Raw genomic sequence first — 23,539 nt, 5'->3', positions numbered from 1 at the left:
TACCAAAAGACGCCCCCCGGAGAAGACTCTACTGTACCCTTAATTACCCCGGTGAGGGCCCCAGCAGGTAGGACGGCCCAGTGGTTAGGGCAGTAACCTGGGAATTGGGATCCCTGGGATCCATTCCCAGCTCTGCTACAGCACTCCTTGGGTGACCTGGGCCAAGTCACTTAGGCCCAGCTCCTCCAAGGCATTCGGCACCCACTGAGTTCCCTGGGAGTTCGGTGCCTAACTGCTCTGAGGGTCTGGATCTCGGCCCCTCTGCACCGCAGGCCCCCTGCTTCTGAAGTAGGGCATTAGCCCCACCCTGCCTGACAGAGACAGCATGTGAGGTGCTCACACATCATGGTGATGGGGCCAGATGAGGACATGAGATAGAGCCATACAGGGATCACGAACGCAGATTCCCCCGCAGGGTGGAAGTCCTGCAGGGACCAGATTTCACACAACGCAGTTTTTTTCACAACACACAGTTAACCTGTGCAACTCCTTGCCAGAGGATGCTGTGAAGGCCAAGACTATAACAGGGTTCAAAAAAGAACTAGATAAGTTCACAGAGGATAGGCCCATCAATGGCTATTAGCCAGGATGGATAGGGATGATATCCCTCGCCTCTGTTTGCCAGAAGCTGGGAATGGGCGATGGGATGGATGACTTGATGATTCCCTGTTCTGTACATTCCCTCTGGGGCACCTGGCATTAGCCACTGTCGGAAGACAGGATACTGGGCTGGATGGACCTTTGGTCTGACCCAGTCTGGCCGTTCTTATGTTCAGATCCACCACAGACCCCCTGCTAGCCAAGCCAAGGGGAACCTCCCCCACGCTGTCCTGAGCACAGAAGGCTCTGGGGGTGGTTAGCTCACAAGGACCATGCGGCTCCTGTATCCAAGTCCCCAGGGCAGGGGCCTTCAGCTATCCTAATTTTACAGTCCCCAAGGAGGTGGAACAGAGGAGTTACAGGAGAGGACGTTCCCCCCAGTACATTTTATTAAAGCACCGGAGGACGGTCAGGGCAGGAAGACACCCCGGCAGCTTGTCCCTTTCCCCGAGGCGTTTTCAGAGACCAATCTGCATGGCTGGAGTCAGTCAAGGGAGCTGGTAAGAGAACATGAGATTCAGCAGCTCAGCTCAACAGGCCCAAGCTGCTCCCCTTCCACTCACAGCAAATGAGTTTAGCCCCAGTTGCGTAATTCACACAGGCAGGTTTTCCTAGGTGCTGCCACAAACTCCACCAGGGCTCCCAGGCTTGGGAGGAGAGGGTCCACAGCCAGCAATTCACCAGCCAACAAAAGCCTTGAGACTGTTCTCGCTAACTCTTCCGTGGCTGCACCAGCTCCTGCCTGAGGCAACACCCTTCCCGACTCTGCAGTGGGAGACCTGTGGACAGCAGAGGGAGCACAGGCCTCAGTCACTTTCCTGCCGTAGGGAAGGGACAGAGAATCCCTCGCCTGGGGCCTGGCTGAGAACCACCGAGTTGCCCTGCCCCGTCAGCCTCAGCATCCTCCCAGGTGACAAGACGGGAGCCCTTTCTGGCACGAGGCAGGTTAACCACGTAGGCTTAAGCCAGCCCCCAGCCCCAGCTACAAGGCATGGAACAGGCCATGGGGGAATATGAACCGTGGGAGACAGAGGAGGAAGAACAAGTCCAAGGAAGTAGCTACAAAAGCGCTTGTGTTCAGGGACACACAGCGGCCCCCGTCCCTCCATTCCGACACAGGGCTCCAAGCTGAGCAGCTCAGGTTACAGGGGAGACTTGCTGGACTGGCCCTTCTTCTTGGCTCCCTTCTCCGGTGCTTTGACCACGGTCAGCTTCTTGGCCATGCTGGTGCTGGCTTTCATCATCACCTCGTGTTCAATCTTCTTCCGGATGCCGACTTCCAAGGTCTGGGGAGGAAGGAGCCGTGAGGCAAATTAACCCAGCAGCAGCCATCTAAGCAGGGGCCTCCTGGGGAGGAGCTGGGGGCCCTCTAGTCCCTGCCCATCCCCCACCTCCCTTCACCACTTTACCAACGAGTGCAACGGAACTGGTCTCTGCCTGAGCAGGTGACACCCCTTTGGAAATCACAGCACTGGAAGGGACCTCGAGAGGTCGTCTAGTCCACTCCCCGGCACTCCTGACAGGAGCGAGTATTATCTAGACCATCCCTGACAGGTGTTTATCTAACCTGTTCTTAAAAATCTCCAGTGATGGAGATTCCACAACCATGGTCTGCACACAGAGAGCAGAACTCCAATTGTGTTCCCACACAGGGTTCCAGGCTAACATTACCCATGTCCATGTCTAGCATGGTTCCAGTCATGTTTTTGTTAGGGCTGTCAAGCGATTAAAACAATCCATCATCAGCACAGAAGCATGTCCTTTGGAATGGTGGCCGAGGCATACGAATGTTTAGCATATCTGGTATTTAATACCTTGCAATGCCGGCTACAAAAGTGCCATGCGAACGCCTGTTCTCACTTTCAGGTGACATTGTAAAGAAGAAGCCGGCAGCATTATCTCCCGTAAATGTAAACAAACTTGTTTGTCTGAGCAATTGGCTGAACAAGAAGTAGGACCGAGTGGACTTGTAGGCCCTAAAGTTTTACATTGTTGTGTTATTGAGTGCAGTTATATAACAAAAATCGACATTTGTAAGTTGCACTTTCACGCTAAAGAGATTGCACTACAGTACTTGTATGAGTTGAATTGAAAAATACTATGTAGTCGTTTTTACAATGCAAATATTTGTAATCAAAAGTAATATAAAGTGAGCACTGTACACTTTGTATTCTGTTGTAATTGAAATCAATATATTTGAAAATGTAGAAAAACAAATAAATGGCATTCTATTGTTTAACAGTGTGATTAAAACTGCGATTAATTTCTTTAAATCGCAATTAATTTTTTTGACTTAATCGCATGAGTTAACTGTGATTAAATCGACAGCCCTCGTGTTTACTGGTTAGCTGTACTAAAGTAGTGTCTAGGAGCTCCTGTCGCAGACCAGCACCCCGCTGTGCTAAGTGACGTACAAACACGAAACAGACAATTTTCACCGTCGCAGAATTTACTATCAAAGGCAAGAGACAACAGATGATACAGGCCGACTGACAGATGAGCACAAGGAAACAACGAGGAAAAAAATATATATATTGGTCACCATGATATGTTCAGGTATGGCCCTTGTGGAGTGGATAAAGCAGATTGGAGTGAATTATCAGCTTTGATTTACAACACAGAATTTAAATCCCGTCTATTCTCCACAGGTTCTTATCCCACTCTTCTCCACCTTCCAGTCGCACATCATACAACACGAATGACACCTGTGACTCATTCTCTCTCTCACCCAATGTGGGGTGGAAGGGACCCTGTCCCCCAGGACATCCAGTCGAATTCCCGCTAGCCCAGCCCACCCCCTCATATCATCCTGTTCACAGCCCTTACCGAGCTCCATCGCGAAGCTAGTTCTGGTGTTGTCCCCACTGCGCTGACTGGGAGGCTGATCCAGAACCTCCCTCCTCTGATGGTTAGGGACCTGCTTCTATTGAGTCGCGTGCAGTTTGTCCTCGCTGGCGCGTGCAGTGGTGCGATCTGTTTGGGTAGGGTGGTGTGGTAGACGTACATGCTGCTCTGTGTTTACACCGAAGGATCAGGTTGGAGCTTTGTAAAACTGACAAGCAGCCGCCCTATTACCCCTGGCGAAGAACCTTCACACCAGGATGGCCAAACTTACTGATCCTCCAAGCCATGTACAATAATATTCAGAAGCTCGAGAGCCGCACAACTTTACACGTGCATTTTTTTAAACATTAACACCCTACTTACTGTATCGTGGCTAATTACTGCCAGAGCTAGAGGCCTTTTGGGTCTCCATCCTGGCTGTAAGTCTTTGGAAATCCGGTTGTCAAGGCGGTACAGAGGAGCTCGGTCAGATGTTGATTTGTAAGGACTGCAGGAGGTTTTGATTTTACCAACTTCATCAGGGAGTACAGCGATTCACAGCAGTATGTTGTGCCGGAAATTGAATGAGTCGCACACTGGTCTTCTTGAGTTGAGGATACTTCGTTCCTGGCACTTGCTTCCAGAACTCGATTGCAGACTGTGATTTATGCAACATCTTTAGAGCCTGGTCCTCCTGGAGTTCCATTTCTATAGTAAGGGTTTCCGTAACCATGGTTTTGGGAATTGGACAGCCATTGTTGATCACATCAACCATGAATGGTTACAAGAAAGGCGAAGCAGGATCTTAACTTCTGCAAGTCTTCAAACCTGGCCAGAAAGTCATCAAGCAGTCCTTGAAATTTACCTCTGTATTCCTCGAGTTTGTGATCTTCTACTTTGATTTCGGGGAATATGTTTACCCTACTCTTGAGGTGGGGAAAGTGGTTGAAGTCTCTTGACACTATGTCTCTTTGCAGAAGCTTTAACTTGTTCTGGAAGATGAAGACTGTCTGAGTAAGCTCAGAAATAATCTTATCCTTCCACGGAAACGTAGCAAACAAATATCGCTAGTTGGGGTTTATCTTGTATATCTGTGGATTTGTCAAGAGCTAGGCTGAATGCTAGAGAATTCTTTAGATCGTTTTGCTTCTTGCTTGCAACATTCAGCACTGATCTGGGAAGATACGCATCTCCATAGTGTGGCACGAAATTGGAATTTGTTTTATTAGTCGTTGAAGTTGTGTGTTATTTGGATCTAAAATTGCAACCACTTCCACAATATTCTTCATCAGAATATGGATGTTTAGCACGAGCGATATTCCATGACACAATAAAACTAGCTTCAGTCGGTGTGTCAGCTTCCTTACTGAATGCTGAAAGCAGCGTCTGTTGACTGTTTAGGCGTAATTTTAATGCGGTTAGCTTGTTTTTCCTTAATTCTGATTCAGGAGGGTATTTAGATGAAAGTTATTGTGATTTGTTTCATAGTGATGTTTCAAGGTGCTCGCTTCATAGTGAGTGAGCGATGCACTGCAGATAAGGCACAGAGGTTTGCCACCTTTAACAGTAAATGCAAACTCTTCTTCCCATTCTGGCTTAAAACTTCGGTTTTCTTCTTCATACTTGCATTTCTTACAATTTGAAGATATCATTGTCATTCATGAAATTAACGTAGGGTTAACACAAACCTAAAAACTATTCAAATGCAACTTATGAACCATAAACACAGCCTGTATTCTGCAGAATGCAGAGAGATCGCGAGCACACCAGGTCTGTACAAAACAAAGCATAAATACAGAAAGACCAAATTTCTCTGCAAGCCCTGCACTTTAACTATAAGAACTGCACTGTGGCTCACGAACTGCAGTTTGGCCAGACCTGCTCTATAACTAGGTCTCTACCAAATTCATGGTTCATTGTGGTCAATTTCACAGCCATAGGATTTTAAAAATAGTAAATATCATGATTTCAACAATTTAAATCTGAAATTTCACAGTGTTATAATTGTAGGAATCCTGACCCAAAAAGGAGTTGGGGGGGGTGTCACAAGGATATTGTGTGTGTGTGTGTGGGGGGGGGGGTGCGGTACTGCTACCCTTACTTCTGCGCCGCTGCTGGTGGCTCTGCCTTCAGAGCTGGGTGCCCGGCCAACGGATGCCGCTCTCCGGCCACCCAGCTCTGAAGGTAGTGTAGAAGTGGCAATACCGCAACCCCCCTGCAACTTCCTTTTGGGTGAGGACCCCCGATTTGAGATAAGCCGGTCTCCCCTGTGAAATTTGTATAGTATAGGGTAAAGGGACACACAAGACCAGATTTCATGGTCAGTGATGCGTTTTTCATGGCCATGAATTTGGTGGGGGCCTATCGGTAACAAACTGAGCTATAAACACTGCTACTGCTGCTGGGGGCTGTTTGTTTTTCACACCCCACCTCACCTTTTTCAGTTTCTGCTGCTGGATCACCCGAGCTTTCTTGGGAGCAATTATCCGGCCTGGAAGAGAGACATGGGAGAAGGGAGAGAAGCATTTGGACCCAGGGGAGCAGAACTCAATGCCAGCAGCTGAACGGCCCCAGGGTGGGGATCCCCAGCCGGTGGGCCAGAGAGCTCCTGTGAGGGGCCTGGGGGAGAAGAGTAGGGGGGTAACAGCCTCTCCCTGGGGACTGCAGGCAGATGGGGCTGCTGGGGCCCTCTGAAGTGTGGAGGGCTAACAGATCACTTACCTCCCCCCCCGCCGTGCGCGGGAGCCGGGACCCCGCTAAACCTCCCCACCCCCACCCCCGCCGTGCCCGGGAGCCGGGACCCCGCTAAACCTCCCCCCCCCCCCCCCCCCCGGGGCCCCCGGACCCCCCCCGCCCCCCCCCCCCCCCTCCTCCCCCCCGCCCGGCTTCTGGGCCTGGAACTTCTGCTTCCCCTGAGCCATGAGGCGGCCTCCACATCCGGCCGAGCCCCAGTGCACGCCGGGATACAGAGGGGCGGGAGAAACGTCACTTCCGCTGCATGCCGGGATACAGAGGGGCACGCCACGCGCCCAGTGCATGCCGGGATACAGAGGGGCGGGTGCAAAGCACGCTCCCCGGGCAACAGAGAGGACACTAACCCCAGTGCATGCCGGGATACAGAACACCCTGGGGGGCAGTGAGATCACCCCACCCAATTCCAGATACCCTTATTCCCCCCCTGCAAAGCTCTGAGGGCACCCGGGGCCTCCTGGGGAAGCTCCCTCTGCCCCCCGTTTGCTCTGGTATCAGTGAGTCAGGAGGAGCCGCTGGGGCAGGTTCTGCCAGGCCCTGCTGCCATTCAGAACATCCAGTGAGCACAAAGCCCAGCCCCGGGAGCAAAGGGAGAATCTCCTGGGGCAGTAGAGGGGCTATGATACACAGGGAGGGAGGGGGTAGTCAGACTCCATCCAGTAGAGGACACCCAGCTCATTAAAGCCCTGCTAATTTAGACAGCTACAGGCATCAGCCCACGCGGACAAGTGGTGGTGGTCGTCAAAGGCGATGGGGATTTATTAACACCATGTAAAACAGAGCCAGGCAGGGGGTGTATTACCCCCACCCACAGTCTTGCTCTCTGCGGAGGGAAAGCCGGGTCTCTCTCCACCCCCTCGCCGCCCGAGTCAGGGCAGTTATTGGCCCGAGGGGTTCACTCTCCTTTCTCTGCCCGGGTGAGGGCCTCTCGGAGCTCTTCAGGGCGGAAGACACCAAGCTCCGTGATGATGCCCCCAGTGATGAGCTCGTGCGGCGTGACGTCGAAGGCCGGGTTCCAAACACCAATCCCTTGGCAGGAGAAAAACAGACACTGTGAGCCACTCAGCAATGTGACATAAATATCCAACCAAGAATTCCCCCTTTGGCTCAATATCGCTGTCTCCTCTTGCACCAAGACAGCCCGCTGGTCCACAATACTGTTCAGGGACGCACCCCCACTGCAGTACCTGGCGCTGCGATCCTCACTCCATTGACGTCCGTCAGCTCCTGGCTCGGCCGCTCCTCAATCACGATTTCAGCCCCTTCTGCCAAGCTCAGGTCACATGAGGTGCTAGGGGCCGCCACGTAGAAGGGGATCCCATGATGCTTTGCAGCGATGGCCACCTGGTAGGTGCCCACTTTGTTGGCGGTGTCGCCGTTGGCCACCACCCGGTCGGCTCCCACAATGACAGCTGGGAGAGAGAATGCAACATTTAAAGTCCTGGAGGGGCGATTCCCGTGCCACATGACCACCAAGGAGTCAGCATTGAGATGGCCACCTTAGTATTAGTGAGATCCTATCACGGTCCCCTCCTCCCACCCCCTCCCTGCTGCTGGTCAGCCTTGTGGCTGGCAGACCCCAATCCTCCCGCACCACCCAGGGACTGCACAGGGCCCCAACGAAGCAGCTCTATGGAGCACCCAGCATGATTCTCCGAGAGGCAGTGATGTCCAGGGGAAAGGGCACCATGCTGGAAGAACACTGGGATTCGATTCCTGAAGCCATCACCCCTCTCTATGCCTCAGCGTGTCCACCCCCCTCATAGACGGGGGACAATGCTACTAATACACCGGACGTGTGTAAAGTGCTGTGAGCTCCGGGGATGAAGTGCCCTACGTTGAGAAATAGGTGTTACTGTGTCAGCCATGGGCAAGGCAGAGCTGGTGCTGGCTCCTGTTGGTGTCATGATGCTGGATGAGAGGGATCTACTGATGTACTGACTCCTGTGAGCGTGCACCCCAAAGACTCAACCAAGATGGGTCCCCATCGCACTGGGCACGGCACAGACGTCTCCCCTCTGACCGAGACCGGGGCACCATTGTGCGTGATGCTGCACAGGCCCTGGCCGAGATCGGGGCTTCATCCTGCCGCTTTGCAGGTGCCCGCCCTTGACTGAGATCAGGGCTCTATCATGCCAGACTCCAGGATGGCCCCTGCCTTGAAGAGCTCACTCGCTGAACTCCACATCTCCTTCTAACAAGGCCAGCTGGTGCCTGTGGCGGTGGGGTTCACTCACCCGACACGCCCTTCTCCTTCATGGCCACAGAGACCATGCTATCCGCAATGAGCGTGGCCGGGATGTGCTCGTATACCAGCTCGTAGGCCGTCAGCCGCGCCCCCTGGTTGTACGGCCGCGTCTCCGTGCAGTAGACGTGCTCCAGACAACCCAGGGCGTGCAAAGAGCGGATGACACCTGCAAGGCAAGAGAGGGATTGTGAACGGTGAGGGCAAGAGGTTAGTGAGTTGGAGAGCGTGGGTTAGTGGTCACAGCAGGGTAGCAGGACCCCTGGGGTGAATTCCCCTGACCTGGGAGGGGAATGGGGTCTAGTTCTCAAAACAAAGGTTGGGAGTCAGGACTCCTGGGTTCTACTCCCTGGGTCTAAGTAGGGGGGTGGAGGGTGGACTAGTGGTTAAAGCAGAGGGAACTGGAAGTCAGGACTCCTGGGTTCTCTGGCTCTGGGTGGGGTCTAGTGATAAGACCCGACTCTACTTTGCAGTCCTGGCGGAACCCCCCCTCTTCCTCCAACCCAATCTTTACAGGCAATGTGGCTCCCCCTGGTGTGGGCAGATTGCCCCCCCTCCAGCCCCACATACCCAGTGCGGTGCCATAGCCGGCGGTGGCCAGGGAGCCGGTGTTGCAGTGGGTCAGCACCGTCACCTTGTCCTGCGGTGACGCCTGGAGCAGGTGGCGCGCCCCGTGCTCCCCGATGCTCCTGTTGTCCCGCAGATCCTTCTCTAGCATGGCCTCTGCCCACTGGATGACGCTGGGGGGTGGGGGGAAGGTTAGGGCACGGCTCCCTCGACCCCGGGGAAGGGAAGGGGCAGTGGGCCTGGCTCTCACCTCTCCCGCAGGCTCTCGGCTGTGGCCTCCTCACGCTGGGCCTCCTGGGAAGCGAAAGCCCCCAGCTCCTCGGCCGCCCGCGCCATGTTCACCGCCGTGGGGCGCGCAGTCACCAGGTAGCGGAGGGAGTCATGGATGAAGGTCTCCAGGCCGGCCTTGCCCTGCCCCATGCCGGCCCCACCGTGCAGCTCCACCGCCAGGCTCAGGCACCCCACGATGGCAATGGCAGGGGCGCCCCGCACCTGGGAGACAGGGGGCACTGTCAGGGTGGAGTGGGATCCAAGGACGATGTGGGAAGCTTTAGGGGGTGGGGGTGGAGAGATCCTGCAGGGGAGGAGTTGCCACCCCAGGTCAGAGCAATAGCCCAGCTAGGCCTGTCCCCAGACCCGGTCCCCACCCCATGTCTCCATGCCCATATCCAGCCCTGTGCCCCCCTCCCCACACCCCTCCGTGCCCAGCCCTGCACCCACCCACCGCTCCACGCCGTGTCCCACGCCCTCATATCCAGCCCTGACCCTGCACCCCCCTGCTCCGCCCCTATCCAGCCCTGCTCCGCGCCCAGCCCCAGCCCCGTACCCACTTCTCCCTTCCGTGCCCTGCCGCTGCTCTGAGCTCCCCTTTCTGCCCACGGGCGCCGCCTGCCAGCGCCCCGGGGTGCCGCCCGCCCCACCTGCATGGCCCGGATGGCCTCCCAGCCCTGGCGCACGCTGCCGATCTCCTCGTAGCGGCTCCGCTGGGGCAGCAGCAGCTGGTTGAGGACGCGCAGCGAGCCGCGGCGGTAGCGCAGCGCCTCCAGGCTCATGGCCCCGCGGGCGGCGCAGCTCGGCCGGGAGGGACTCGGGCTTCGGGGGCGGGACGGAGCTGGGCCACGGGGCTCCGCAAAGGGGCTGGCTGGGTCCTAAAGCGAGACCCGCGCTGCGCGGCGGCCCTAGCGCCGCCGAGTCCCGGGCTGGGCTCTGCCTCTGTGAAACCGGGATTATAACCCGGCAGGACCAGCGTAAGACCCCACGCGTCTGGCTGGGCCCTGCCCGAACCACTAGACCCCCCCTGCCCTCCCAGAGTTAGGGGGAGAACCCAGGAGTCCTGGCTCCCAGCCCCCCCCCGTGCTAACCACTAGACCCCACTGCCCTCCCAGAGCTAGGGAGAGAACCCAGGCGTCCTCCCCCCCCCCCCCCCCCCCCGCGCTAACCACTAGACCCCACTGCCCTCCCAGAGCTAGGGAGAACACCCAGGTGTCCTGGCTTCCAACTAGGGTGACCAGACAGCAAATGTGAAAAATCGGGACGGGGTGAGGGGTAATAGGAGCCTATATAAGAAAAAGACCCCAAAATCAGGACTGTCCCTATAAAATCAGGACATCTGGTCACCCTACTCCCAACCCCTTGCTCTAACCACTAGATACCACTCTCCTCCCAGAGCTAGGGATAGAACCCAGGCATCCTAGCACACCCACAGTAACCACTAGAGCCGCCTGCCCTTCCAGAGCTAGGGTTGCCAACACTCCAGGATTGTCCTGTAATTTCCAGGAACTAAAAATTAATCTTTAATTAAAGATTAGTTCATATGATGAAACCTCCAGGAATACATCCAACCCAAACTGACAACCCTAGATAGAAGCCAAGAGCTGACCTCTCCCCCACTGCTCTCCCCGAGCTGGGGAGAGAACCCAGGGGTCCTGACTCCCGACCCCAATCCACTGACCATGCTGTCTCTAGAACCTAGTGGACATAAGACTGGCCACACTGGGTCAGACCAATGGTCCATCTAGCTCAGGATCCCCCGACAGTGGCTGGAGCCAGATGCTTCAGATGGAACGAACAGAACAGGGTAATTATTGAGTGAGCCAGCCTGTCATCCAGTCCCAGCTTCTGACAATCAGAACACCCAGAGCATGGGGCTGTGTCCCTGCCCACCTTGGCCAATAGCCACTGAGGGACCTACCCTCCATGAACTTATCTAGTTCTTTTTTGATCCCAGTTATACTTTTGGCCTTCACATCTCACATGGCAAGGAGTTCCACAGGTTGACTGTGCATTGTGTGACAAAAGCACAGCCTTAGGTTTGTTTTAAACTTTTTGCCTATGGATTTCACTGGGTGACCCCGCCCCTCCCCGGTCTTGAGTTAGGTGAAGAGGTAAATAATACTTCCTTAGTCACGTTCTCCACCTCAGTCATGATTCTGCAGACCTTTTCTATCAACATCCCCCCCCCCCCCCCATCCCCGCTGTTATAAAAGGTGCCTTCTAAAGTGTATTCCCTTTCCCAGATAGGAATAATTACACTGCACTTTATACTGGAATAACACTGTCAACTCCGGGGGAGGGGGCGGTGTACCAGTTTTAACTAGCCCGTGTAGTTAAAAGTTGGTACAATCTGTGTGTGTTTGGACAAGGCCTTAGTCTCATTGAACATCAACAGGGCGAGTTCTACCGTTTTAATGATCTCAGTAGAGAAATGGCAGTCCTGGCAGACAGTCCCACCAGCACCCGATCTGAACCTAAACCAGACCTGAGGGGCTAGGTCAGTTCTGAAAACGGGACGTAGGTTCTCCCGTGTTTGAAAATGTCACCTGTAGACAAGTCCCTTGGCAGCCCTGCATTTAGCAGGTTTAATATAGCAGAGCTCGCGAGGGTTTCCATTTCAGTTATTCCCTTCCCCGCGAAGACCCACCTAACTGGTTTCCTCTCCTGCCGTTCTTCAGTCTTGTTGCTATGAAGCAGGAGAGACACGAAGGTTCATCACAACCAGCCGGGTGTGTGCTGTCAGCGAACCATACGGTTAATCAGCTGGGGCCAGCGTTTAATGGAGGCTTATTTTAGTCTGTCCTTTCCTTTACAATGTACAGAGGACTAATGGAGCAGATACAGGGGATGAGGGGAGGGGCAGATGTGAATCCACACTAGAGGAGGCTGCCTGCGATCCTAGGGGGAGGAATCTCATATACACGGGGTACAGGCTCTGCCTTTCCAGAGTTACACCAGGAAGGGTATCAACCGCGCTGATACGGGGTGTTTGAAGGTCTGTCTCGCTGGGAGCTCTGTGGAGAAGGCAGGATCACCGCTGTGGCTTGGAGGAGCAGGAGTTCTTGCTGGGTCTATGGCTTAGAGTCATTGAAACAATGCGGGCCCCCTAAGTCCAGCCCTACGGGTGTGTGTGTGTGTGTCAGTCCACTTCAGAATCAGAGCTGGAGTTCGAATAGTCTGCCACGAGAGAGGAGCTGAGGCTGGCGGAGCAGGAGGTGCTGGCAGTGTCCTCCGCAGGGAGGACGTCGCCGTTGGCCATGGGGGAGCTCTGCTGGGGCGTCCCATGGGCTGTGCTGTCGCGGCTCTGCCCGCCAGTTCGTGCCCCGTGCTCCAGGCTCTCAGGCCCCTCCCTGGATTTGCGGCGCACAATGCCCAAGTGGCCGACTGTGATGTGTGAGCCGCCAGTGAGCGCCTTCGGGGGCACGGCTTTCCCGGCGAGCCCCAGCTTCTTAAGCGTGTCGGTGGCTTTGCCAGCTGGAGCCTGAGCAGGGGGGAACCAGGAGCGGCCAGAGATCTCTGTTCGCTTCAGCTTCTGTTTGTCCTCATAAGCTGGAAGGAGAGGGAGGGGCAGCAGGGTAGGGAGGAGCAGCCACAGAGGGCACCTGAAAGCTTCAATGTCATTGGGAGCATTGGCTCAGGGCTCCTGCCCTGGGACCAGCACACACTGATCTACGGGGCTCATAGACCCCCAGACCTGAATGCCACTCCCCCCCGAGCCCACCCCCAATCACACATCAGTAAGCAGCAAAGCCAGGACTAGAACCCAGGAGTCCTGGCTCCCACTCCCTCCCCCAACGCTGGGAATAGAACCCAGGAGTCCTGCTCTAACCACTAGACCCTACCCCTCCAAAGCCGGAACTAGAACCCAGGAGTCCTGGCTCCCCCGATTTGTTCATCCCCAATGTAAATCACATCCAACTGACTACCGTTGGTACGGTCAGTGGTGACCGTAACCCTACGCTGCCCACATTCCTCAGGCCAAGACAGGGCCCTGAATCCCTCTGTGCACAGGGCCCCCCAGAAGACCCGAGGCAGCCCCCACCCACAGCCCCAGAAGGCAGCACGTACAGTCCAGGCTGTGGTACTTGAGCAGAGCTGCCAGGCGCCGGTCCTCCTCCGTCTCCTGCACCAGAGGGATGCTCAGGTTGGCCTTAGTCTGCAGAGCCAGGTCCTTCTCCTCTTCCTCCTGGAGAATCTTCTTCTCCTCCTAAACAGGGGAGGGACAGGACGGTGAGAGAAAGGGCCCAGCCAGCAGCATCTACAGTAAGCCATTGAAACTCAGCCCTGGTGTAAGGAGAGGGGGTAAATCCCATTGGCTTCAGCAGAGCTGTGCCTGCTTACGCCAGGGTTAGACTTGGCCCCTGATCTAGTGCCCACGAGACGGATGCTGCAAGGACTGTCCAGGACAGAGAATCATGGAGACACATCACTGAACTGCCACAATGTCTAGTGCAAAGGACAGTCTCAGCAAGTCCTTCCTCCAGCCCAGCCCCACCCCCCGGCTCTCCCCTCCAGCACCTTCCATCCACAGATCGTCAAGCACTGTATAAAGGAGGTCAATATCATTATCCCCATTTTACAGATGAGGAAACTGAGGAACGGGGAGGGGACCTGTCCAAGATCACCCAGCAGAGCCCAGGTCTCCCAAGTCCCAGTCCTGTGCTCCATCCATGAGGTCACGCTGCCTCCCAAAAGGCCAGGAGGGTCCCAGCTAGGAGCAGTGCGCAATCCACATGGCTCTCAGTCCCTGCTCACCCTGAACTTCCTGCGCAGCATGCTGTTGATGGCGAAGTCGTCCTTCCAGGCACTCTGGGCCTCCTGGATGTTGGACAAGGTGGGGATGGCTCTCTGCAGCTTGCTCTGGTCCACGGTGCCATGCTCTAGCCGGTACATGGCATCGGTCTCCAGCTTCTTCTTCGCCTCGTGTTCTGGAGGCAGAGGGACAGACACACGGACTCACCGGTGGGGTCTGTCCTCCCAGCCGCTGGAAGGAGCAGGGCCTGCTGCTCCCTGGGCTCACCTGTGGTCAGGATCTGCTCGTTGTCCTGCATATCCCAGCGTTCCTCCTTGCGCTGGGCCCCGCTCACGATGACGTAGTCACAGTTCGCCGGGTCCGTCTGCATCTCGATGTAATTAACGCACAGGTGGCACTTCATCCGAAACCTGGCACCCAAGGGGACAGGCTGGGGTCACGGCTGGGGGGTTATCTCCTGGCCACCTCCTTGAAGCCCCAGCCAGACTCCAGCTTTCCGGCCTTTGTGCCTGTCCCCTGCTAGGGGGATCTTGCACCGGCTCCTGAAGTCTTTGGCACGTGGTCCCACCAGAGACAGACACCTACTTCGCCTCTCAGTATTATCCACCCGGTAGATGTGTGTGTGTAGGGGGGGAAATCGAGCATGGGGGGGGAGAGAGAGCAAGGACTCATCCAATTGTGTGGCAAAGCCGGGAATCGTCTCCCCTCACTCTAACCACTAGACCCCACTTCCCTCCCAGGGCTGGGAAGAGATCCCAGGAGTCCTGGCTCCCAGCCCTGTGGTCTAACCACAGGCGCATCCCCAGGGGAGCAGGTGGCAGCGATGGCACACAGAGCCCAGAGGACGTTGCTTTAAATCCAGCTCAGCTCAGCAGCAGCTTTATCATCTCTGTCATGCCACGTTCGTCGTTGGGGTGCTGCTGGCTCTTCCGGGGGCTGTTCCCTCCCCTTCTGGGCAAGAGGCAGGCGGGGGCTCTGGGGCCCATTCTAACCCTGACTGCTTTGCCTGGGGAGGCCGTTTGGGGCCAGTGACAATGGTGGGATTCTGCGATGTGGCCCCCCCCAGGTCACTGCTCTGCACAGGCTCAGAGCCTGGGAGGTGAGACAGGGAGGAGCGTGCGCTTCTCGCACCTACCTGTAGATGGGGGTAGTGTAGTAATTCCCAACTTTCTTCTTCTCCGCGTTGTACCGGACACCTGCGACAGACAGAGCTGAAGAGTCTGAAGCGCCAACTCCACCCACATCCCGCATTTCCCTCCAGCACTGGCAAGGATGTCATGTCTACCTGGGCTCTCAAGCTATGCTGGGAACAGGACCCAGGAGTCCTGGCTCTCAATCCCAGGGTTCATAGACACTCCACATTGTCAGCAGCAAGACTACACACTTTTGGACAAGTCCAGGTCACACAGCGAGTTGAGGTATGAGCTGGCAAGAGAACCCAGGAGTCCTGACCCGCCCCTGCTCTAATCACCATCACTCTCCCCTCCCAGAGCTGGGATCAGAACCCTGAAGAATCCCACCCAGAACTGGGAATAGGACCCAGGCATCCTCTCCTCCTAGCTCCCCCCACCGTGCTGACCACTAGACCGTACTATCTCAAGTGGCTGTTCTCTTGTACTACAAACCTTCTCTCCCCAGTCTCTCTTTCCTGCCTCATCATAAATTCCATCCTTTCAGCACCCTGAGACGAAGGGACGTATCATCACCCCCATTTCACAGATAGGAAACGGGGGCATGGGGTAGATTAAGTGACTCGCCCAAGGTCTCACAGGAAGCCCGTGTCTGAGCTGGGAACTGAACCCCAGTCCCCCAAGTCTGAGTCCCGTGCCCTACCCACCAGACTGCCTTCCCCACAGCTGCTGCTGGTCGAGCCATCGCCCCAGGTAGTGCACGGGACATGGGAGGGCCATATCTCCGTGGGGGAAGGGAAGGGTGGGGGGGGGGGGGGGGGGGGGTTATTCAGCCAGGGCTCAGAGGCAGCAGAGAGGACAGCACAATAGCAACCATCAGAGAGAGTAAATTAAAGCTGGGTTTGGTCCCTCCCCTAAAGTCAAGGAGCCAACCCCCTAAGGCACCCCCCACACACACCCTGGGACATCCCCTCTCCACCCGTCTCAATCCTGTCATGACTCGTGCTCCCAGCAATGGTGGGAGCACAACTGCCTGGGCGTGGCACTGTGTGCCGAGCATCCGGAGGATGGAGACCCGAGCTCCGGTCGGGCTGTGCACACTCAGGGTGCGAGGTGAGCGCTAGGCAGACCCCTGGGAGAGCAGGAGTTTACCCATTCCAATGTGATTCTTGCAGCCATCGCACCAGATGTTGTAGGGCATCTCGAACCTAGGAGAGAGCAGCCAAGACGGTGCCGGTCACCCTGGTGCTAGAACCGCACGGCCTCCCCAGCCAACAACCGCTGAGCTGGAGCGAAGGGGCTAAGCACAGCTGAGTCAAGAGTCCACAAACCACCTGAATTCTGCCTCAGGCTGAACACGGGGAGCAGAGGGGACCTGGCTCCTTTAACCACCGGCAGCCAAGCATCCCCAACACAGAGAGTTTGTGCCCGTTACTTCTAGGGGAGGCAACTGCACTGACCTCAGCTGGGGGCTAACCCCAATGTCCTCCCTAAAGCACCACTCAGTGTAGTTGTGAGAATAGAACCTAGGAGTCCTGGCCCCAGAAGCCCCCTGCTCAAAGCACTAGACCCCACTCTTAATCCAGAGCTGGGAATAGAACCCAGGAGTCCTGGCTTCCCAGTCCCCTGCTCTACCTACAAGGCAGCAACCCACGGGTTCCCTCGAGATGCATTCAGGGGTCCTGAGGGATGGTAAAGGAGTACAAGCTCTTACCTGATGATAAGGATGCCCTGGGAGAGCTTGCGGGCTCTCTCTCGCAGCGGGTGGCTGTTCCGGTATTTATTAAGGGAGACATGCTGTGCGGGAAAGAACAGAAAGGCAGCCGTTAACCCATAACAACAGGCCAACATCAGTTTGGTTCCTAGAACTGGAGCACCGGATCAGACCGACAATCCCTCCAGCCCAGTATCCCATCTATGGCAGCAGCCAATGCTGGTTGGTTCAGAGGGAGGTGTAAACCCACCATAATATCCCATGGAGGAAATTTCATCCTGACCCCCAGCTGGAAGGCAGCTCGTACAAGGAAGAATGCGGACCTACAGCCCTTGTGATCCTAGCCATGGCGGACTTCGTTCTTACCAATATCACACCTACTCCTGCTTTGAAATTTACTAAAATCCTGTAGCAGGGAGTTCCACAGTTCCTTATAAAGTAAGTTACCCTTTATCCACTTAAAATCTGTTGCTTTTGAATGTAATCAGCCGCCCTCACAGGAAAGGGGACAAAGTGAGGCCTGGCTGGCTTAATTCCCAGTTATTGGTTTCATTCCCAACTACAGTAGCAGGCTCAGAACTTTGTCCATGAGGCTGACTGGTAAACACAGTGTTCATGCTGGCAAGAGCAAACCCGGACACCAAGCATCAGTTGATGTGTCTATGACCAGGCCTTGCTGTTCAATCCCTGCTCTTACCTTTGCTGGATCGAAGTCAGGAGGGTAATACTTATTCACGCCTTTTCTTTCACCCTATAAGGAAACAAGCAAAAAAATAATAATCAAACGCCTACGTCAGGATGCAAGACTCAAGCAGCCGATTACTTATCTCGGGTGAGATTCAATTCTTTTTAGCCATCTGTCTCAGCGATTTCATGAGAATCTCAGCTTTCATTAAAAACAAAAAAGGCAGTTTCCTGCCCCTGAAAGTCGTGAAGAAAAGCTTAGAAACTTGGGCTGAATGACCTGAACAGCACAGAAGGCTAAGAAAAGGAACTCATGAAATCTCATGATTTTTAAAAACAATCCCATGATTTTTTGAGGCTTGACTTGTGATTTTTGAATACCCCAGGATGGCAACATTGGGATCAGCTCCACTCACCATTGTGAAAAGTCTCTAGCTCCAAGCACCTGGAACACACAGTCTGTGGGAAAGATAAGGAGAGAGGGTCATTTCTGGGACTAGAAATAATAACAACTTGCTTTTATAAAGCACTTTTCCTCTGTAGATCTCAATGCACTTTACAAAGGAAGTCGGTATCATTATCCCCATATTACAGATGGGGAAACTGAGGCACACCGCAGGAAGGGACTTGCCCAAGATCACCCAGAAGACTAGGGGCATCCCTCCTAAGTCTCAGTCCACTCAGCCACACTGCTTCTCTAGCTCTTTCGCTGCCTGTTAAACTGATCTCACAAGGGCGACCGCAAGCCGCTCCTGCTGGCTGGCTCAGCTCCCAGTTCCTATTGTCCTGGGGGGTGGGACAGAGGGTTATAGCCCGCTGCCCACCCCCAACATACTCAGAACAAGTTTTGGCTTAGTAGTGTGAACAGGCCCCATCCGTGGGCTAAGCATGTCCCCAAGCAGCAGGCTAGTCTCAGGGGCTACCAGACAGAGCTATGATGGGGGCGGGGGGAAGGGGTGTTGCTACAGCCCCCCTGTCTCCCCCCCACCCCATAGCAGAGGCAAGGCCAAAGGGCCCTGAACGAGTCAGCGCCAGGGCAGTTCAGCCGGGATCTCTTGGGAACACAAGCCCAAGGGTGGGGCTGGCATCACCAGAAACACCCCCCCCCCGCCAGTAACCAACACCAGCGTGTGTGTGTGTGGGGGGGGGCCTGAGGCTTCCCCCTCTGCTTACACGGTGGGGGGGGGACAGACAATAAGGGGCCTTTCTGGGAGTTGGGGACAGCTCAAGGGAACCCTTCACCCTCCCACCCCAGATAAGGGGGGAGGGAGGGACACACAGAGAGGGGCCCCTCCCCTGGGGGTGTGCGGGCCTGGGGGGGCAGAGAAGGAGCCCTCCAGTATAGTGGTGGGGGGCAGAGAGCCCCCCCCCGTGTATGGGGACAGTGTGTGGGAATAAGGGGGAGGGGACAGACAGTAACACCCCCCCTCCCATAAGTATCTGGGCGGGGGGGACCCCTGAGGTTTCCCTCCCCCAACGCAAGAGCGATCACTAACCTCTTCCGCCTCTGCCTCCTCCTCTTCCTCCCTGTCATCAACAGTTGCCTTAGCTCGGCCCCTCCCCGGCCCGTGTGGCCCCGCCCACAGGGCCCCGCCCCCCAGCTGCGGCAGTACCCACGTGGCGGGCTCTGGCTGGGCCGGGTGCCGCATGGGGCGGGAGCGGGGCTTGCAATGGGGAGGTGGGTGGTGCCACCTAGCAGGGCCCGCAAGCCCCAGCAACCCCCCTGCCCCGGGGGAGGGGAGTCCCTCCCTCCGTCCTAAATAACAAGGCGTAGGGTTGCCAACCTTGGTTGGAGGAATTCCTGGAGATTGCATCACATGACATAATCTTTCATTAAAGATTAATCTTTAATTCTTGGAGACTGCAGGACACTCCCGGAGGGCTGGCGACCCTCAACAACCCAAAACTCCGCTGCCCTGTCTGCAACCCCCACATGGGAGAGAAGAACCAGGTCTTGGCACTGGGGGAACGGGACCAAGGGGGATAGGGAGGCGGTGAATACTTCAGGCTCATGCCCCCCGCCCTGCAGGATTGGGAAATAACCCCCCAGCCCCTCTCAGCAGACAGAGGCATTGAAACCTGCTTTGGGATCAAGGGGTGATTTGCACAATCGTAGGGGTGGTGAAATGGCCTCCCAAGCGCCCGAGACTTTGCCAGGGCTCCCCCTGCATGTTGGGACTTGGGAGTCCTGGGCTCGCTTCCCAGCTCTGGGAGAGGAGCCTTAGCACGCTGGTTGAGAGGCAGGATGCCTGGTTTCTTTTCCCAGATCGGACACCACTGCTGAGATCTAAGGGCTAGAGCAGGTGATGAGGAGGCAGGACTCCTGGGTTTGGACACCAGATCTGGGCTGGGAGTGGAGTCCAGTGGCCACAGCTGGTAGTTGGGTAGCAGGACTCCTGGGTTCTATCCCTGACTCCTCCAATGAATCAGTGCACAATTGTGGGCACGTCACATCCCCGTTCTATGCCTCAGTTTCCTCATCAGTAAACCAGGGGTAACAATACAGGTACATATTGATTAGGTAATTCTTAACACAGGATGAGGCATGCTTCCCCTCCCCCCACTCCTCCCCACACACACAGTAGGCAGGTATTATATACCGTTAGCAAGGGGGGAAACAGGCAGATAGCAGGAAAAGGGACTGGCACAATGGACCTGAACCCAAAGTTGATTGGAGCTTTTAGGTACTGCTGAAATACAAAGAATACGGTGTCTTGCCAGAGCTGACCTAGTGCATCATGGTAAAGGTGGCAATGGAACCCAGGAGTATTGATCCGAAACCCACTCTAGCCCCTGGACCACACTGCCTCTCTTCATAGCAGTCGCTGAGGAACAGAGCAAGCAGATTATGACAAATAAGGACTTTTGTACGTGACTAGGACAGTGGGAAGGGAAAATGGAAAATGCAGATGCAGGGACACTAACATAATCCCACTCGGGGCCGCAAAACAGCCGAGAGCCCATTTGAAATGGGACAGACATGCAGGGAAGGGATTTAGGGTTATGACTCAGTGGCTGGCCACGTTTATAAAAGAAACACGGCAAACCCAAGATTAATGGGAATCAGCAGCAGAGTGCGAGGCAGAATATTTTCATTGCAACAGGGTTAGATCTGTGGACAATCAGGCTTGCGGGTAGGGTCTCTTTCCAAGTAATAGGAAGAGGCTGCATGTGCCTGGATGAAGCTGGGTATCAGGACTCCTGGGTTCTATCCCCAGTTCTGGCAGGCGAGGGTGGCTGGCGTGGCGTGGGGAACTGAGTGGGAGCACGCCTTGATTGTTGTTCCAAGGCAGCTTGGCTAACTCAGTGGGTGACCTTTAGGGCAAGTCCCTTCCCCTCTCCCTCCCTCCCCCACTTTTCCCTTTTGTAAATCAAGGATCACAAGAGTTCCTCAGCCTTTGTAAAGCACTTTGAGATGAAGGGAGGAAAGTGGAACGGTTGTATTATTATTCCTCATTTAAAAGAGGGCAAGTTCGGCCAGAATTGTTCCATTTCAGAAAACTTTGTATTGAACATCTGTCTAAGGGGTCCACCGAGCAGGTGACGGGGGGCCAGGACTCCTACATTCTAGTCCTGGCTCCCTCTTAATGCATGAGGAGCACCTCATAATCTTTACCATATTTATCCTCACAACCTCCCGAGGAGGTAGGGAAGTATCAACTCCACTTTGTAGCTGGGAGGTACAGGGACACTGAGCCCCAGATCCATGAAGGTATCGAGTCTCCTAACTAACAGAAGTCTAAATATTTTTGTGGATCTGGGCTTTAGAGCAAGACTTTTAAAGTATTTAGGTGTCTGAAGTTGCAGATAGGCACCAAAGTGGGATGTTTAAAAGTTCCTAGGTCTAAATGTATCTTTAGGCACCTAAATACATTTAAAAATGTGGGGGCCTAAGTGACTTGCACAAGGCCCCACAGTGAGGCTACGGTGGAGCTGTGGAGTGACCTCACCCCTGGACCACTTCCTCTTGTCTGGAATCACGGCCCAAGTGGGGACAGACTGAGAAAGGCAGAACGCTACTGAGAGCAACTCAAAGAAGGCAGGGGGGCTAAGCACGGGTCCCTCCTTTATGCAGTTGCTGAAGCTCTAAGACAATTTGGGAAAAACTGAGGTTGAAGTGCTGATTGCCTTTAAACAGGGCATGCGTTCTCGGCTCTAGTCAGGCTGCCTAATCCACACCCATGACTTAGCCTACATTTGTCACACGCTGTCCTTGCAAAGAACAAAATGCAACCCAATGCTGTATGATTAGCTGAAGGCGAATGGGCCGTTCACCTCCAACTAGCTCTGCTTTAAGGATTGCCCTCAGTGGAGCTGCGGGGCACAGAGTAGCACAGAAGGTCGTAGATTCTAATCCAGGCTCCGCTGCCGACTTGCTGCGTGACTTTGATTAAGTCATGGCTCCGTGCCTCAGTTTCCACATCTGTAAACCAGAGGGATGACGGGAAGCTTAATAAAGAGTGCTTGGAACCAAGAGAGCACTGCAGGAGTGATACGTATTCATAGATTGTAAAGGCCAGAAGGGGCCGCTTTGATCATCTAATCTGAGGGCTTGTCTATACTTACAACGCTATAGCAGCACCGTGTCAATGTAGACACTGCCTACACCGACAGGAGTGGTTCTCCCTTTGTCATAGGTAATCCATCTCCCCAAGAGGCAGTAGCTAAATCCACACGATGACAGAATTCTTCCATCAACCCAGCACCGACTACATGGGGATTTGTTAGTTTAACAACACCTGGATTTTTCATACCACCCCTTACCGATGTCATTAAACCAACCTAATTTTCTAGTGTAGGTCAGACCTGACCTTCTGTACAACCCAGGCCATAGGACTTCCCTGAATTAATTCCCGAGTGAACTAGAGCAAATCTTTTAGAAAAACATCTAATCTTGATTTAAAAATTGCCCTGTTTTAACAAGCGGCTCTGCCCCAGAGAGAATAAAAAGCCATTGTCTTTTGAAACAATGGAACAAGCACAACAAACCAATGTCTCATTAACGCTAATGCCACTTCTTATTGCAGTGGCTCTTCAACTTTTTTACTGGTGACCCCTTTCCCATAGCAAGCCTCTGAGTGTGACCCCCCCCCCATAAATTAAAACCACCTTTTTATATATTTAACACCATTATAAATGCTGGAGGCAAAGCGGGGTTTGGGGTGGAGGTTGACAGCTCACGACCCCCCAGTTTGAGATCCTCTATCTTACTGTCAGGACATCTGCTGGCCAATCGTAAGATTCTGCTCACTTTTAAAACATTCTTGCAACCCATTGGCAGTAGAAGTGAGGGCAGGGTTAGAAGGCACTGGGGGGGGGTGGGGGGGCAGGGTTAGTGAATCCCAGGGGGCGGGGTTACAGAGCAGCATGGGACAGGGATGCCGCATTTCCCTTAAAGCCCCAGTTCCTGGAGTCACAAGATTAAGTAAGAAATGGTTGAATATCCCTCCCAGCTCCTGTCAAAAAAATTCTAGACCTTACAGCTGCAGGGGAACTCCTGGAAACGTGCCTCTCGGCAAAGGTTCTGAAACCAGCCGGCACATGGACAGAACCCAACTTCTTTGACATTTTAAGCCAGTCTCATGGTTGGTGGGGGGACAGAATCAGAGTGAGTTCGCTATAAGATGTGACATTTTTTACCCAGGTGGATTTTGAGTCACAGTGATAGTAGAAGATCTCCCCCTCTTTGGCGCTGCCCATCCACTCCCTCTGGCTTTGCTCTGGCCTCAGAGCCCGGGGAGCTTGACTCAAGGATAGGGTGTCACAACCTTTTCTGTGAGACACGTCAGAGCATTAAACCAGTTTGACAGCTTCTGAAATAGAAAGGGGGGGGGGGGAGAGAAGGAGATTGCCAAGAGCAGCAGCATGAAGGACGCCTTTGCCAGCTGGTCTGGGATTGCAGGAGACCACAAGCCATGGAGTTCACATCCTTGACTAGAGTCTTGGGAGACCAGAGAATGAGCTCAGAACTAACAGGGCAGGCTAGTAGATTATTCTTA

The 23,539-nt window shown here is 54.6% G+C and overlaps 3 protein-coding genes across 4 annotated transcripts; all 3 read right to left on the bottom strand.

The window, feature by feature from the left end:
- Positions 1–1,018: 1,018 nt before the first annotated feature.
- On the bottom strand, positions 1,019–6,344 carry CUNH19orf53 (chromosome unknown C19orf53 homolog). The gene is made up of 4 exons (XM_029913703.1): positions 6,318–6,344; positions 5,859–6,128; positions 3,427–3,573; positions 1,019–1,886 (listed from the first exon to the last, which is right to left on the bottom strand). The coding sequence occupies exons 1-4, from the start codon at positions 6,342–6,344 to the stop codon at positions 1,743–1,745; spliced, it is 588 nt and encodes a 195-aa protein (XP_029769563.1). The 3' UTR covers positions 1,019–1,742.
- A 166-nt stretch (positions 6,345–6,510) lies between these two features.
- On the bottom strand, positions 6,511–10,082 carry MRI1 (methylthioribose-1-phosphate isomerase 1). The gene is made up of 6 exons (XM_026660655.2): positions 9,907–10,082; positions 9,237–9,478; positions 8,990–9,159; positions 8,412–8,588; positions 7,362–7,586; positions 6,511–7,203 (listed from the first exon to the last, which is right to left on the bottom strand). Exons 1-6 carry the CDS (start codon positions 10,036–10,038, stop codon positions 7,070–7,072), a joined length of 1,080 nt encoding a protein of 359 aa, XP_026516440.1. The 5' UTR covers positions 10,039–10,082; the 3' UTR covers positions 6,511–7,069.
- A 1,463-nt stretch (positions 10,083–11,545) lies between these two features.
- Positions 11,546–23,206, bottom strand: CCDC130 (coiled-coil domain containing 130). Of its 2 annotated transcripts, none has more exons than XM_024206756.3 (10): positions 23,181–23,206; positions 17,957–17,999; positions 17,554–17,607; positions 16,857–16,939; positions 16,295–16,350; positions 15,148–15,208; positions 14,280–14,422; positions 14,015–14,187; positions 13,328–13,466; positions 11,546–12,808 (listed from the first exon to the last, which is right to left on the bottom strand). In XM_024206756.3, exons 2-10 carry the CDS (start codon positions 17,957–17,959, stop codon positions 12,399–12,401), a joined length of 1,122 nt encoding a protein of 373 aa, XP_024062524.2. In that variant the 5' UTR covers positions 17,960–17,999; positions 23,181–23,206; the 3' UTR covers positions 11,546–12,398. The 2 variants fall into 2 exon arrangements, with proteins under 2 accessions (XP_024062524.2, XP_024062523.2); XM_024206755.3 differs by lacking the exon at positions 23,181–23,206 and adding an exon at positions 19,037–19,062.
- Positions 23,207–23,539: the final 333 nt, after the last annotated feature.

Source organism: Terrapene carolina, unplaced genomic scaffold (assembly GCF_002925995.2).
Source record: "Terrapene carolina triunguis isolate 2854851 unplaced genomic scaffold, T_m_triunguis-2.0 Scaffold833, whole genome shotgun sequence".
NCBI classification, from domain to species: Eukaryota; Metazoa; Chordata; order Testudines; family Emydidae; genus Terrapene; species Terrapene triunguis.
Note: the sequence above shows the minus strand (reverse complement) of the source record. Positions and strands in the feature narration are given on the sequence as shown.